Source organism: Furipterus horrens, unplaced genomic scaffold, assembly GCF_987537825.1.
Source record: "Furipterus horrens unplaced genomic scaffold, mFurHor1.1.pri manual_scaffold_1, whole genome shotgun sequence".
Lineage (NCBI taxonomy): Eukaryota > Metazoa > Chordata > Mammalia > Chiroptera > Furipteridae > Furipterus > Furipterus horrens.
The window spans coordinates 204791362-204803997 of record NW_028327171.1 but is presented as its reverse complement, the minus strand read 5'-3'; the positions used below and the strand labels follow the sequence as shown (position 1 = coordinate 204803997).

The 12636-nt window shown below is 51.3% G+C and overlaps 1 protein-coding gene and 1 pseudogene across 1 annotated transcript; one reads left to right on the top strand and one right to left on the bottom strand.

Annotated features, from left to right (window-relative positions):
* Positions 1-997: 997 nt before the first annotated feature.
* DES (desmin) lies at positions 998-8185 on the bottom strand. The gene is made up of 9 exons (XM_090284413.1): positions 7533-8185; positions 6511-6571; positions 6298-6393; positions 5984-6145; positions 5727-5852; positions 5109-5329; positions 3814-3857; positions 2028-2110; positions 998-1809 (listed from the first exon to the last, which is right to left on the bottom strand). Exons 1-9 carry the CDS (start codon positions 8108-8110, stop codon positions 1768-1770), a joined length of 1413 nt encoding a protein of 470 aa, XP_090140539.1. The 5' UTR covers positions 8111-8185; the 3' UTR covers positions 998-1767.
* Positions 8186-10747: 2562 nt separating this feature from the next.
* On the top strand, positions 10748-11556 carry LOC150022692 (uncharacterized; annotated as a pseudogene).
* Positions 11557-12636: the final 1080 nt, after the last annotated feature.

Below are 12636 nucleotides of genomic sequence, written 5' to 3'. Positions count from 1 at the left end.
AACAAGAATTAAAAAAAATGAGGAGAGGCTTAGGAACCTCTGGGACAACTTTAAACATGTCAACATCCAAACCATAAGGATGCCAAAAGGAGAAGAGGAAGAACAAGAAATTGAAAGCTTATGTGAGAAAATAATGATGGAAAACTCCCAAAATTTGATGAAGGAAATAAACATACAAGTTCAAGAAGCACACAGAGTCCCAAACAAGCTAGACCCGAAGAGGACCACACCAAGACACATCATAATTAAAATATCAAAGGTGAAAGATAAAGAGAGAATCTTGAAAGCAGCAAGAGAAAAGCAGAGAGTTACCTACAAAGGGGTGCCTATAAGACTATCAGTTTGTTTCTCCAAAGAAACTTTGCAGGCAGGCAGGGGCTGGCAAGAAGTATTCAAGGCGATGAAAGGCAGGGATTTACAACCAAGATTACTCTATCCAGCAAAGCTATAATTTAGAATGGAAGGGCCGATGAAGTGCTTCCCAGACAAGGTAAAGCTAAAAGAGTTCATCATCACTAAGCCATTATTATATGAAACATCTAAGGGACTTATTTAAGAAAAAGAAGCTCAAAATTATGAAAATTAAAATGACAACAAACTCACACCTATCACCAACTGAGTCTAAAAAAAAAACCCAAAATCTAGGTAAGCAAACCAGAATAGGAACAGAATCATACGTATGGGGATCATGTGGAGGGTTATCAGCTGGGAGGGGAAAGGAGGAGAAATGGGGAAATGGTGCAGGGATTAAGAAGCATAATTGGTTGGTACAACATAGACAGGGGGGAGTTAAAAATAGTATAGGAAAGGGTGAAGCCAAAGAACTTATATGCACGACCCATGGACATGAACTAAGTGGGGTGGGATTGCTGGGGGAAGGGGGGAACTGGGCAGAGGGGAGCAAAGGGAAAAAAGTTGGGACTACTGTAACAACATAACCAATAAAATATACTTTAAAAAAACAAAAATAACAACAAAACAACAACAGAGGACATGCTAGGCTTGTGCTTATCTTTTTATTGTTTCTGTCCTGAGCCCCTGCAGTGGGGGAGGGGCAGGCGCAGGGAGGTGGGCGCCCCTGCCACCTGCCGGAGACCACTCTTGCCTCTCTCCTCTCCTGTCTTCTCAGCATCTCGCCCACCCTCTCTCCTTCTGAATTGCATGCTCCCACATCTGGCACCTTCGGGGGTTCCCTCTTGCAGCCCCTGCGTTCTAAGCTTACCTTGGGAACGTAAGGGACTATGAGGTTAATTTAGTGCCCCCCAGTCTCCACAGGGACTATGGGGTTAATTTAATTTCCCCTAATCTTCATAGGGGACTAGTCCCCCAGTTACCGGCCCAGCTTACTGAGGGGCTTTCTTTTTTCTGACCCCGGCTGGGGAGTGGGGAGGTCAACCCCATGGGTGGGTCCCAACACCCTGCTAGGGTGGGGGTCCCTCTCCAAACCCAGAGGCTAGGGCCTGAGGTCACAGAGGTGGAAGGGCAGGGTCACTGCTCTGCCTTGGCTCCATCCAGGCCCTGCCCAGCACACCCTAAAGGTGGCCAAGAGCCAGGCTCACTCACTTCCAACATCCAGGACTCACACTGCTGGGGGCTCCCTGTGGGGCAGGAATGGGCCATGTCCCCTTGGGGCCATGAGGGGTGGCTGGTGAGCGGGGGTCAGAGGCTGTGAGGGGAGCACTGTGGCTGGGATGGGAGGAGGCTGGCTTCAGGAGGCAGTGGGTACAGGGGCAAGGATGGTCTCTGGTGGCAGAGGGGTCTCTGGCTTTAGAGCACCTCATGCTGCTGCTGTGTGGCCTCGCTGACAACCTAGGGAGGAAGAGAAACCCAGGCCAGTCCAGTGCTGGCAGGAGAATGCTGCCACAGCCGGCTGCCTCCCACCTCCATCCCAGAACAGCAGGACCTCCCCGCCCCCCTTCAGACAGAGACTCATACAAGCACAGCTGATGGAAAACACCCAGCTGGCAACCTCCAAGACACATCCCATGGCCCCCACCAAGGCTAAGGGGACCAGGAAGACTGCTCACCTCCCCATCCCGGGTCTCAATGGTCTTGATCATCACTGTCTTCTTGGTATGGACCTCAGAACTCCTTTGCTCAGGACTTGTTTCTGTAACAGATCCATCCACATGGTCAGCCTGACCAAGCCCAGGTCCAGGCTGCTTTAGGGGCTGGGAGTCCATCCCTGGTCCCAAGGGGTAGCGCCCAGAGGACTTCAATCCCCTCTAGATTGACCTGGTACTTTTTCAGCAGGACTTTTATCACCTATCCTTGGGCCCAGTGAGTAGCTTTGCAGACCCCAGACTTGGTCCCACAGCTGAAATGCAATCAGGAACCAATAATGTGTTCCAGGTGTGGGCTGGTTCAGGACAGAAGGACCCCTAGGGCCTAGGCCACCCAGCATTCCCATCCCCCACACATCTCCTTGCGTTGTCTCTCTACCCCTGGGCTTCAGGAGAGTCCTGCGTGAATTTGTACCCTGACAATTAGAACTCCAAAGCCCAGTCCTAAGATACTGTCTTTAGAGTACACCATGGTACCCAGCCCCCCTTAAGATTCTGGATGAGTTACATGAGGTCTTAGTAAAAGAGAGACAGACAGGAGTCAGTCATTGATTCATTCATTTTGTTGGTAGCCAGTGACATGCCCCTCTGTGCCTCAGTTTCTTCATTGTGAAATGGTAACAATGATACCTGCCCTATCATGGCCATAGGACTATTAATTTCAAAAACAGCATGAAGCAGTTTTACATGCAAGGCTCACACTTGGTGTCTGTATAAACTACTAACTAAAAAAGAAGGTTCTGAGTTTTATAGGAGGGGTCAGATTTAGGTCCTTGGAACTAAGAGTTTGGTGTTCATAATTCTCCTTAGCAAGAGACCAGCCTGTGATGAACGTTGTAACTCTGTGGAGCCAGCATGTATTTTTTCCTGATGGAAATGAATATCGAAGATATAAATGGTTTGATCTAGGAAAGGCAAAGCTGCCAAGAGTTCCGACTTCCTTTCCTAATGTATCATTATAGTGTGTTTTTCTGTTCTCCAGGGTTGGAAAGCCACACAATCGGCATGTTACTAATGGCAGAATGGCAGAATGCCCTAGGAGCACCTTCTTCTAATTGTTTGGCTTTGCTAAGGTTTGGCTTCATTGTTTAAATGTGCATCCAACATCTTGCTCCAGCAAACTGGAGGTGTTCAACAAACAGCTGAAAGGGGAGGGGATAGTGGGGGAGGGTGGCACTTGGCGACTTGCCAGACAATGGGTGGTGGGCGCCTTATAGCCCAGAGGGTATGGTTCTAGATGCTTCTGCTGCCGGGCCCCCAAGGACACCCCTGATTCCCTCAGAGTTTGGATATATCAAGAAACAGAAGCTGGCCCTGGCCAGGTAGACCAGTTGGTTAGCGCAGTCCTGATATACCAAGGTTGTGGGTTCAATCCCTGGTCAGGGCACATATGAAAATCAACCAATGAATGCATAAATAAGTGAAACAGCAAATTGATGTCTCTTTCTCTCTCTAAAATCAATTTTTAAAAAATAGACAGAAGCTGTTCACTGATGTTCAATACTTCCAGAAGGTGCAGAGCACATAGTCAATATAATATCATGAGATAATAGAGTAAAATGATCTCTTTGTCAGAAGATGCCTCTACCCAAACACCTCCCCCTGTGCTGCAGGAGTCCCCTTTTCTCTTCCTCAGACCCCGGTCCTGTCCCCACAGTTCCATCCTCTCCTCCTGGCTGGCCTTGGGCAGTGCCCAGGCTAGATTCCTGCCCCCCACCACACCCATCTCTACCTGCCAATGCACACTCACCTCGAAAGTTGAGGGCAGAGAAGGTCTGGATAGGAAGGTTGATCCTGAAAGGGGAGAGGTCAAATCCCCAAAGGGTTAGGAGCCTCATCTCTCCCTGTGACCACCTATCAAAGCTTGTCCTAGTCCTGTCTAAACACCATCCCCAGCTGTCCCAGCACTCCCACTGTCACACTGCTCAGGACTTCAGGTCAAAGGCCAACTTCAGCTGTCCCAGGAACTGTCCCTCTGGAAGGATTACCCATTCCATCTCAGACCTTTGGACATGACACAATACCCACAAACCCGCTGCACTCTCCAGTTCACCAGGAGGTCCTTCTTGCTCCTGACACTGTAGGAAGTATGGGTAGCACGTCTAGGGGACATCCCCTGTGTGTGCCCACCCTCCAGCCAGGCTGGGAACCCCTAGCCCACCCACATGAGGCCAAGTTCCAGCAACTGCCTTTCAGACACCTTTACGGGCCATTACATGTAGGTTATTCTATGAAACCTGAATTCTATGTGTAGGTCTACATCTAAACATGTCTGCTGATTTAAAAAAACTTGCGATATTATCATTTTTATGAGCATCAATAGGCATCATTTTTTTTCTGAGTTAATGACTTGTTTTAAATTGAGGTTAAATTTACATACAGTGAGATGCACGGATCTTTAGTGTACAATCCAATGAGTTTTGATCATTGTCTACATCCATGTAAATATAAGTCTAAGTCAAGATATAGAACATTTCCTTCACCCCAGCAGGTAACCTCATGTCCCCTTCCAATTGTATGCTGTTTTCTGTGTCTAGAGGTGAGTTGACATGTCTGAGCATGTCATTCTGAGACTTTTCTGATCAGTACAGGTGTGTGTGTGTCTGTGTGCATATGTGCATCCTCAGTGCACAAGTCTGCATCCTTTCTGTCAGCCTGTATCCAAGGCTCCCTCTCTCTACCTCTGTCTCTGTCTACCTGCCCCCTCCCTTTCCTACCTCATCATTCCCCACTTTGCTCTCATCTCTCCCTTGACTGGCAGTAATATTTTATTACCATTTGCTGAACATGGTTTTATGCTGCTGGTTCTTAATCCTGAAGGTAGATGAGGGAATAGTTATATTTCTCTTTTTATAAAAGCTATTAATTAAATCACTAATTTTACCCAGGTGGCCTTGGTTAATTCTCTGCAATTAGTGAAGTGGTGACTTCTTGTATAAAATTGTTTCCAGATCTTGTTGAGGTGATGCTGAACCCCCCTGGGGCAGGAATGGGCCCCCCCAGCATCCCTCACAACCCCACCGCCAGCCCTACCTCGCCCCTCACCTGCTTTCTTCACCCTCCAGCAGCTTCCGGTAGGTGGCAATCTCCACATCCAGGGCCATCTTGACATTGAGCAGGTCTTGGTACTCACGCAGGTGGCGGGCCATCTCATCCTTGAGGTGACGGATCTCTTCCTCCAGGCGAGCGATGTTGTCCTGGTAGCCGCTGGCCTCACTAGCAAAGCGGTCCTCCAGCTCCCGCATCTGCCTCATCAGGGAATCGTTCTGCAAGAGAGGGACACAAAGACCAACGTCAGGTTGTTGGAAGTGGGGGAACACGAGGAGTCCAGAATGGGGGAAAGACAGCCTCAGGGCTGGGAGGCAAGGCCAGATGGTCAGGCACAGGAGTTGTCAAAGTCTTCTGAACTCAAATGAAGTGTTATGTGGGAACTCGGAGAATAGAACTGATAAAAGGCAGCAGTACTGTTCAGCCTCCATGCCCCCACATAGGAGCCTCATGATTTCCTGAGAGCCCAACTGGAAATCCACCTGTTTTTACCCCTGTGGTAGATTCAAGGAGACAGAGGCCCAAAGAGGGCATGTGATGGGCCCAAGGTCACAAAGTGAAGGTGTAAGCTGCAAGCAGGAAAGGCTGGGCCAGGCAAGGTGGACAGGGACTCACAGTGCCCTTGAGGGCATCGATCTCGCACGTGTAGGACTGGATCTGGTGTCTGTACTCCATCATCTCCTGCTTGGCCTGGCGTAGCGCATCATTGTTCTTGTTGGCTGCCTGGGTCAAGTCGGACACCTAAGGGTGGAGAGGATGCAGGATGCAGGTTGGGATGGGCAAGGGAGCATGAAGACCCAGGCTCACCCTCCTCCCCATGGATGGAGCCACTGGAAGCACTTCCAGACTGAGATAGGGGGCAGGCTGCCCACCTTGGACTTGTACCACTCCTCAGCTTCGGAGATGTTCTTAGCCGCAATGGACTCATACTGGGCCCGGATGTCCCTGAGGGCAGCAGTGAGGTCTGGCTTGGTCATGTCCATCTCTACGTGGACCTGCTGTTCCTGAAGTTGGGCCTGTAGCTCTCGGATCTCCTGCAGGGTGCATCTGAGCTTCAGTCTCCTAGCAGGCCCCACACAGCAAGCACCCTTACACCCCCATAGCCGGCGCCCAGCATTACCATCCTCCCTTTCCATCTGCTTTCACCAGCATCTAAGGACCCTGAGGAGGAGGGCCCAGAACATACCTCTTCATGCACTTTCTTAAGGAATGCAATTTCCTCATTGAGGGATTCGATCCTGCGTTCCAGGTCAATTCGAGCTAAAGTGGCTGCATCCACATCCTGGGAGAGGTCAAGCAAGAGGAACAGGGTCACTGATCACCCGGGGAAGGCCAAGGGAGGGCAGGGGACACATGAAAGGAGAGAGGGGTAAGGCTGCTGGGGGTTAACAGAGCTCACCGATCGGAAGGCAGCCAAGCTGTTCTCTGCTTCTTCTCTCAGTTGAATCTCTTCTTGCAGCCTGGTGGGGACAGACAGATGGACAGAAAGATAGAGAGTTGGTGGGGATAAAACCGGCCCTGGAGATGGTTAGCCCAGGCTACCAGGAGAGCAGGCTGAGGACAGAGAAAGACCTTGGCTGGTAGACAAGAGGCCCCGCCCAACCAGGGAGGGGACAGGAAGTGGCCCAATCTCTGCCATAGAGCCACACCCTGGAAGTCTATGTCCCCATCAGATTGTGATCTCCCAAGGATTAGGAACCATGACTATTTTATCCCCCTCTGTGCTCCTGGTTCCTAGCCGCAGTGTGGCCCAAGTAGGTGCTCAATTAATGTTTGTGACCTGGGTGGCAGGGTGGTGACTCTGCTCACTTGGGCTGTCAGAAAGAGGACCCATGAGTACTTGCTCTGTACTTGCTGCTCTTTGGTACTGGGAGCCCAGTGGAGCCCACCGTCCGGTCCTCTCAGCTTCCTGAGGGCTGCAGCCCCCCACCCTTTCTCCCCTTTCCTCTAGATTATGTTCCCCTGTGAAATGGCACAGCCTCAGCCAGGCCCAGGGGCCAAGATCCCCGCTCTAACCCCTCCCCAGGGTCTCATCGCAGATGAGCTGAGAGCTGCTGCTTGGGTCCCCCACCCCCTGCCCTTCCCAGCTGGCCCCGTCTCCCATCAGCCTCCCCTTTCGCTCTGATTCCACTGGGCCTCTTTCTTCCACCTATCTGCCTGCCTGACCGCCATCAACATCACCCCAACATCTTAAGATGCTTTTTAAGGGGGCTGTCCACAGGGCACCTGGTCTTCCAAGGTCTCCCATTCCCACCCCATCATGTCCCCAAGAAAACCCTTCCGTTGCAGAGTGGAAGCACCGGAGAGAGACCTGGATCCATCTCTGCTCAGGGGACACAGGGAGATGACCTTCTCCCTGCACGGGGCAGGGGAGGGTCCTTGGCCGATGGAAAGGGGGTTCCGGGAGCACCCGGTTCTCACTTGGCCTTGAGCCGCTGCAGGTCATCCAGCAGGTTGTCGCGCTCGACCTCGACGCGGGAGCGCTGGTTGGTGAGCACCTCCACCTGGCGCCGCAGCTCGCGCAGCTCCTCCTCGTAGATCTCAGCGACCCGCGTGGGCTCGCGGCCTTTGAGACGGTTCACTTCAGCAGAAAGCGCCGCGTTCTGCTGCTCCAGGAAGCGCACCTTCTCGATGTAGTTGGCGAAGCGGTCGTTGAGCTCCTGCAGCTCCGCCTTCTCGTTGGTGCGGGTGGTCAGGAACTCCTGGTTCACGGCGTCGGCCAGCGAGAAGTCCAGCAGCTCGCCCGCGCCGTAGGAGGAGGGCGCGCGGGCCGTCCCCAGCCGGCTGGCCCGGAGCGCTCCCAGGCCCCCTGCCCCGCCCGACGTGCGCGACACCTGGTACACGCGGGACGTCATCGAGCTCGAGGAGCCCTTGGAGCCAAAGCCAGCGCGCGGGAACACGGGCGAGCTCAGCGGGGAGCCGAACGTGAAGCCCGGGGCCCCGCCGAAGGTGCGGCGGTAGGAGGACACGCGTTGGCTGGAAGAGTAGGCCTGGCTCATGGCGGTGGCGCGGGCGAGGCTGAGAGGCACGGAGGAGGCGGAGGGCGGGCGGGCGGGCGGCCGGCTGGAAAGTGGATGCGGCAGGGGACACTGGGCCCCAGGCCGTCGGCACTATTTGTATCCCTCCTGACATCAGCCCCCTCTGCCCCTCCCCTGACAGCTGCAGAATCCGGCTGTCCTGCCAGGAAAGGGAGGCCACTGGCGTGGGGGCGGGGAGACCAGCTCCCCCGCCAGAGGCCTTCGCCCCTGGTGAGGGGCTCCTGAGGGGTGTGCGAGAGGGGCTGATCACCCAAGGAGGGCCAGAAGATGGACTGGCCTGCCAATAACTTCAACAGGGCAGCAAGCATGTCTGGGACCCCTGGCAGGCCCCTTTCAGCCTCCTCCTGGGGGTGGTCAGGGAGAGCCCGGGAGAGGCTTCCATTTAGTTTGAGGCTCTCCTTTTTTGCTCCAACGTGAGACTTTGGGTCATTTCCTGAAGGGACAAGGCCTATTCCCAAGAAAGTCTCCAAGTCACCTTTCTTCTAAAGATTCTCCGGTAGTGGCAGAGGTGTGGGAAGGCTCCAGCAGAGACCAGTAGTCCATCAGCCAGACCTAGAGGAGGAGGGTCTCTTGGCAGGCCTGAGGGCATGAACATGCCCTAAGGTCAAGAGCAACCCTGGCGGGAGCGGGCCTGCTCAGGTATATCCATGGGCACCTGGGTTCTAGCTGTGAGCCTCAGTTTTCCCCTAGACTAGTATAGGCCCTTTTCCTCCCCTCCTGCTTGGCGTCAAGTTTATAAACAAGAGAGTGACTTCCAGGAAGGGTCTGGTGTACTTTCAGTTTCCTATCACTAAGAACGGTCTCACCCCCACACCACCAACTTCACTTGGCTTCTGCCCCCTTGTATCCACTCTACCCCTCTCTGATTCATCCTCCTACACACAGCCCACGCCCACGCCCAAGCACACCAGGGGTTTGCGTTTTGTCAGGAGCTGCACGTCCACCCAGCCATCTCTCTGGCAGCAACAGCTGCCAACCGAAAATACCAGAGCTGATATTTATAGAGGAGAATGCATGGGCCCAGTAAACAAGCACACAGGAGAGAAGCTCTGGTCCGGCCGGTACCTGAGGAGGGGCCACGAGGATCAGAGGAAGGCTTGGGGCGATGAGCCGCACTCACTTCCCACCCTCATCGTGCCCTAAGCCCCCAGTAGAAATGGAATTCTGCAGAGGGCTCGTGTGCATCCCTTCACACCTCTGCTCCTTAGTGAAAGCCACTGACTGAGCCCAAAGGACATCCCCACTTCTCCATGAACACTGGCTGTCCCTACACTTCCACCTGGCATTCTACCGGCCTCTCTTAGGCCTGGCCCTTTTGGGATGCAAACCTTGGAAATAAAGTGCTGGTCTTCCCCTAGTTCTTCCATCACCAGAAGGACTAATTACTAGCAGACAACTCCTTGACTTCTCTGTGTCCTCATTATAAAGTGAGAATGTTAGCCTTGTCATGTTTAACCTATGGATGTTTGAAGAGGCTCAGGTAACAAATTTAATAATACTACCTTACATGTACTGAGCACCTACTGTATGCCACTCTGCGGAGCATTCAACAGCCATGTCCCCCAATTGTCCAATAACCATATGAGGTACGAACAAGTATCAGTCCTATTTTGTAGCTCAGGAAACTACAAAATGGGTCTGACTCCAGAGCCCGTGCTGTGTCCCCAGGGTGGGTGTGAATGTGCCAGATGACCTGTAAAGGGCTTTGCTACTGCCTTCTTTTCAAAGCCTTTTCACATTAAGTGTCTAATTTTTACCCAAGAGACAAGCTTATGAGGTGGGTGGGGAGTTCCAACTATTCTTATCCAGCCTTGGAGTCACTGCAAGCTGTTGCATTCTGGTTATTTTTATATTTCATCTCCCAAACTAGATTCTAGGCTCCCAAACTAGAATTTTGGAGACCATGTGGTTCTTAGTACATCTAAGGCAGCACCGTCCTTGTAGTTAAAAGTAGCCTGTGAGCTTTCCTTCCCATCCCCTTATTTTGGTAACAAATGACATACACACTCATACCAGGAGTGAATAGGCAACTCAGCTTCAAGTCAGTCTTAGAACTGCATCCCTCTCCCTGCAGTGATTGGCTCAAGGGGTGGGGCTGGATCTGAGCAGGGCCAATCAGAGACCTTCCCTGGGATTTACAGATGGAACTGGGATTACTAAACTGGAGCCTGTGACAACCAGGTTTCCTGCCCATTGGGAAGGTTTTTCTGGAGTAGAAGGAAAGAGGGGACAACATGCAAGGAAAGGCAGAGACACCTGGAGAGGAGGAGAGTACCAGGCAAGCCATCCTAAATTCCAGCCCCTGGGGCCCTGGTTCTGCAACTCTTCCTCAATTTGGTGAGCTTTCTCAGTCTCCTTGATGGCTTTGAGGCCAATACACTTTTCCTTTTTTTTTTTTTTACTTAAGGAACTTGGCGTTGGCTTCTGTCACTTGTAGTCAAAACAATCCTGACTAATTTACTGTAGTAAACTGTGCACCTATTTCCATGATGCCGGAGAAGCCAGAACATTTGTGGAACTCTTCTCTGTAAACAGTCTCCAAACCACATAAGGAAATTGCCCTTCTACCCAGCACTGTCCACCCCCTCCCTTTGCTCCATGCAGTACCAGCTCCCTGAGCTGCCCAGGGATGCCCAGGGTGGGCAGCTGCGGGCCAGGGGCTAGCCGACTTCGTCCAGGTTTGCAGGTCTGCAGGTTTGTCCCAAGCACCCTGCAAGGCTAGAAAAGGAAGAGGAACCTGTCCAGAATCCCTGCAGGACGGGAAAAGGAGGGGACATCTCAACATGTAAAAACTACAGTAGAAATGAAGGAAAGCTGGGAAGTGAGGGAAAGCCAGAAGAGGAAGCAGATACAGAAGATGAAGGAAAGTCAGATGAGGAAGAAAGCCAGAAATGGAGGGGGAGCTAGGGCATGAGGAAAAGCGCCAGGACAAGGGACAGCCAGGTAAGGGGAAACAAGAAAAGCAGGACAAGTTCGATAGTGAGGGAAAGGCACGTGGTGAGGGCAAGCAGGAACCCCAGGCCACGCCAGATAGCCGGCCACGGGCCGCCGAGAAGCGCCCGGCTAAAGATTATGTGCCCCAGAAAGTAACCAAAAAATGCACCGGGGGACAGACAATTCCCCCCAAAGACTATCAGGAGGACCCAAGGAAAGGCATTTGGGCAGCGAGGAGAGGATGAGAGAATGTGGCGTTGTGTCAGGGGCTCAGGAAGAGCTAAGGAAAACATCGAAAAACGGGTGGTTCTCATTGGCTGCAAAGAGATGTTCAGGCCCCATTTGTCCCAAGGGGCCCAAGGGGCTTACATGGTACTCCATATCTTTTAAAGTCCTTGGACGTCAGTTCTGATTTCTCTGATGAGAATATTCCAGCCCTGTTTTCCCTGCATTTGCCAGGCAACGCGCTCTAACATTAAGCTGATACTTTGCTTTAGGTCTCTCTCACTCCTGTTACCCTTCCGATCCAACTATACAGTGCTCTTTGCTTCCATGTGCATGGTACTTTGTAAAACAATAAAGAAAAGAGTTTTCAGAAACACACACACACATATACCACACACACACACACACACACAGACACACGGACACATGCACACACAGGAAATTGCCCTTCTGACCAGCATGAAGGCTCAGTTTCTTGGTGAAATGAGGCAGAAAATAAATAACAAACAAGCAAATAAAGCCATCTATTTTCTAGTCAAAATCCACATATCCACCAGACTTGGCTCTGAACCACTTGGGTCTGTTTTCAAAATTCATTTTCACCCTTTAGGATTTGCTTCCATGGACGGAGCCAAACAACACTCGGTGGCTTGGCAGACAAGTGAAAAAAGAGCGCTCCCAAACATGTTCTGTTTCAGCGTGGCACCAAAGGAGTCAGAGGTTAGCCTCCCCGGGGACTACTTAGAATTGGACACACTAAAAATAATAATAACTTATCTGGATGGTTAATGTACTCAGCACGAAATGCAAGAGGTCCCATTCTGTGGGTTGCCTTTTCATTCTGTTGATATTATCCTTTGATGAACAACAGTTTTTCATTTTGAAGAAGTCCAATTTATCTATTTTTTCTTTTATTGCCTGTGCTTTTGGTGTCATATCCAAGATATCATTGCTAAAGCCAATGTCACGAATTCCACCCTTGTGTTTTCTTCTAAGAGTTTTACAGTTCTATGTCTTTGATCTATTTTGAGTTAATTTTTATATGTGATGTAAAGGTAAGGGTTCAAGTTCATTCTTTTGAATGTGAATATGGGGAAAGACTGTCCTTGCCCCACTGAATGGTCTGGGCACCTCCACTGAAAACCATTTAGCCATGTATGTGAAGACTTATTTCACAGTTCTCTATTCTATCCCATTGGCCTATATATCTGTCCTTATAACAGGACCACCCTGTTTTGATTACTGTACATTTCTAGTGAGTTTTGAAACCAGGAAGTGTGAGCCCTCCCACTTTGTTCTTCTTTATCAATATATTTTGGCTATGCAGG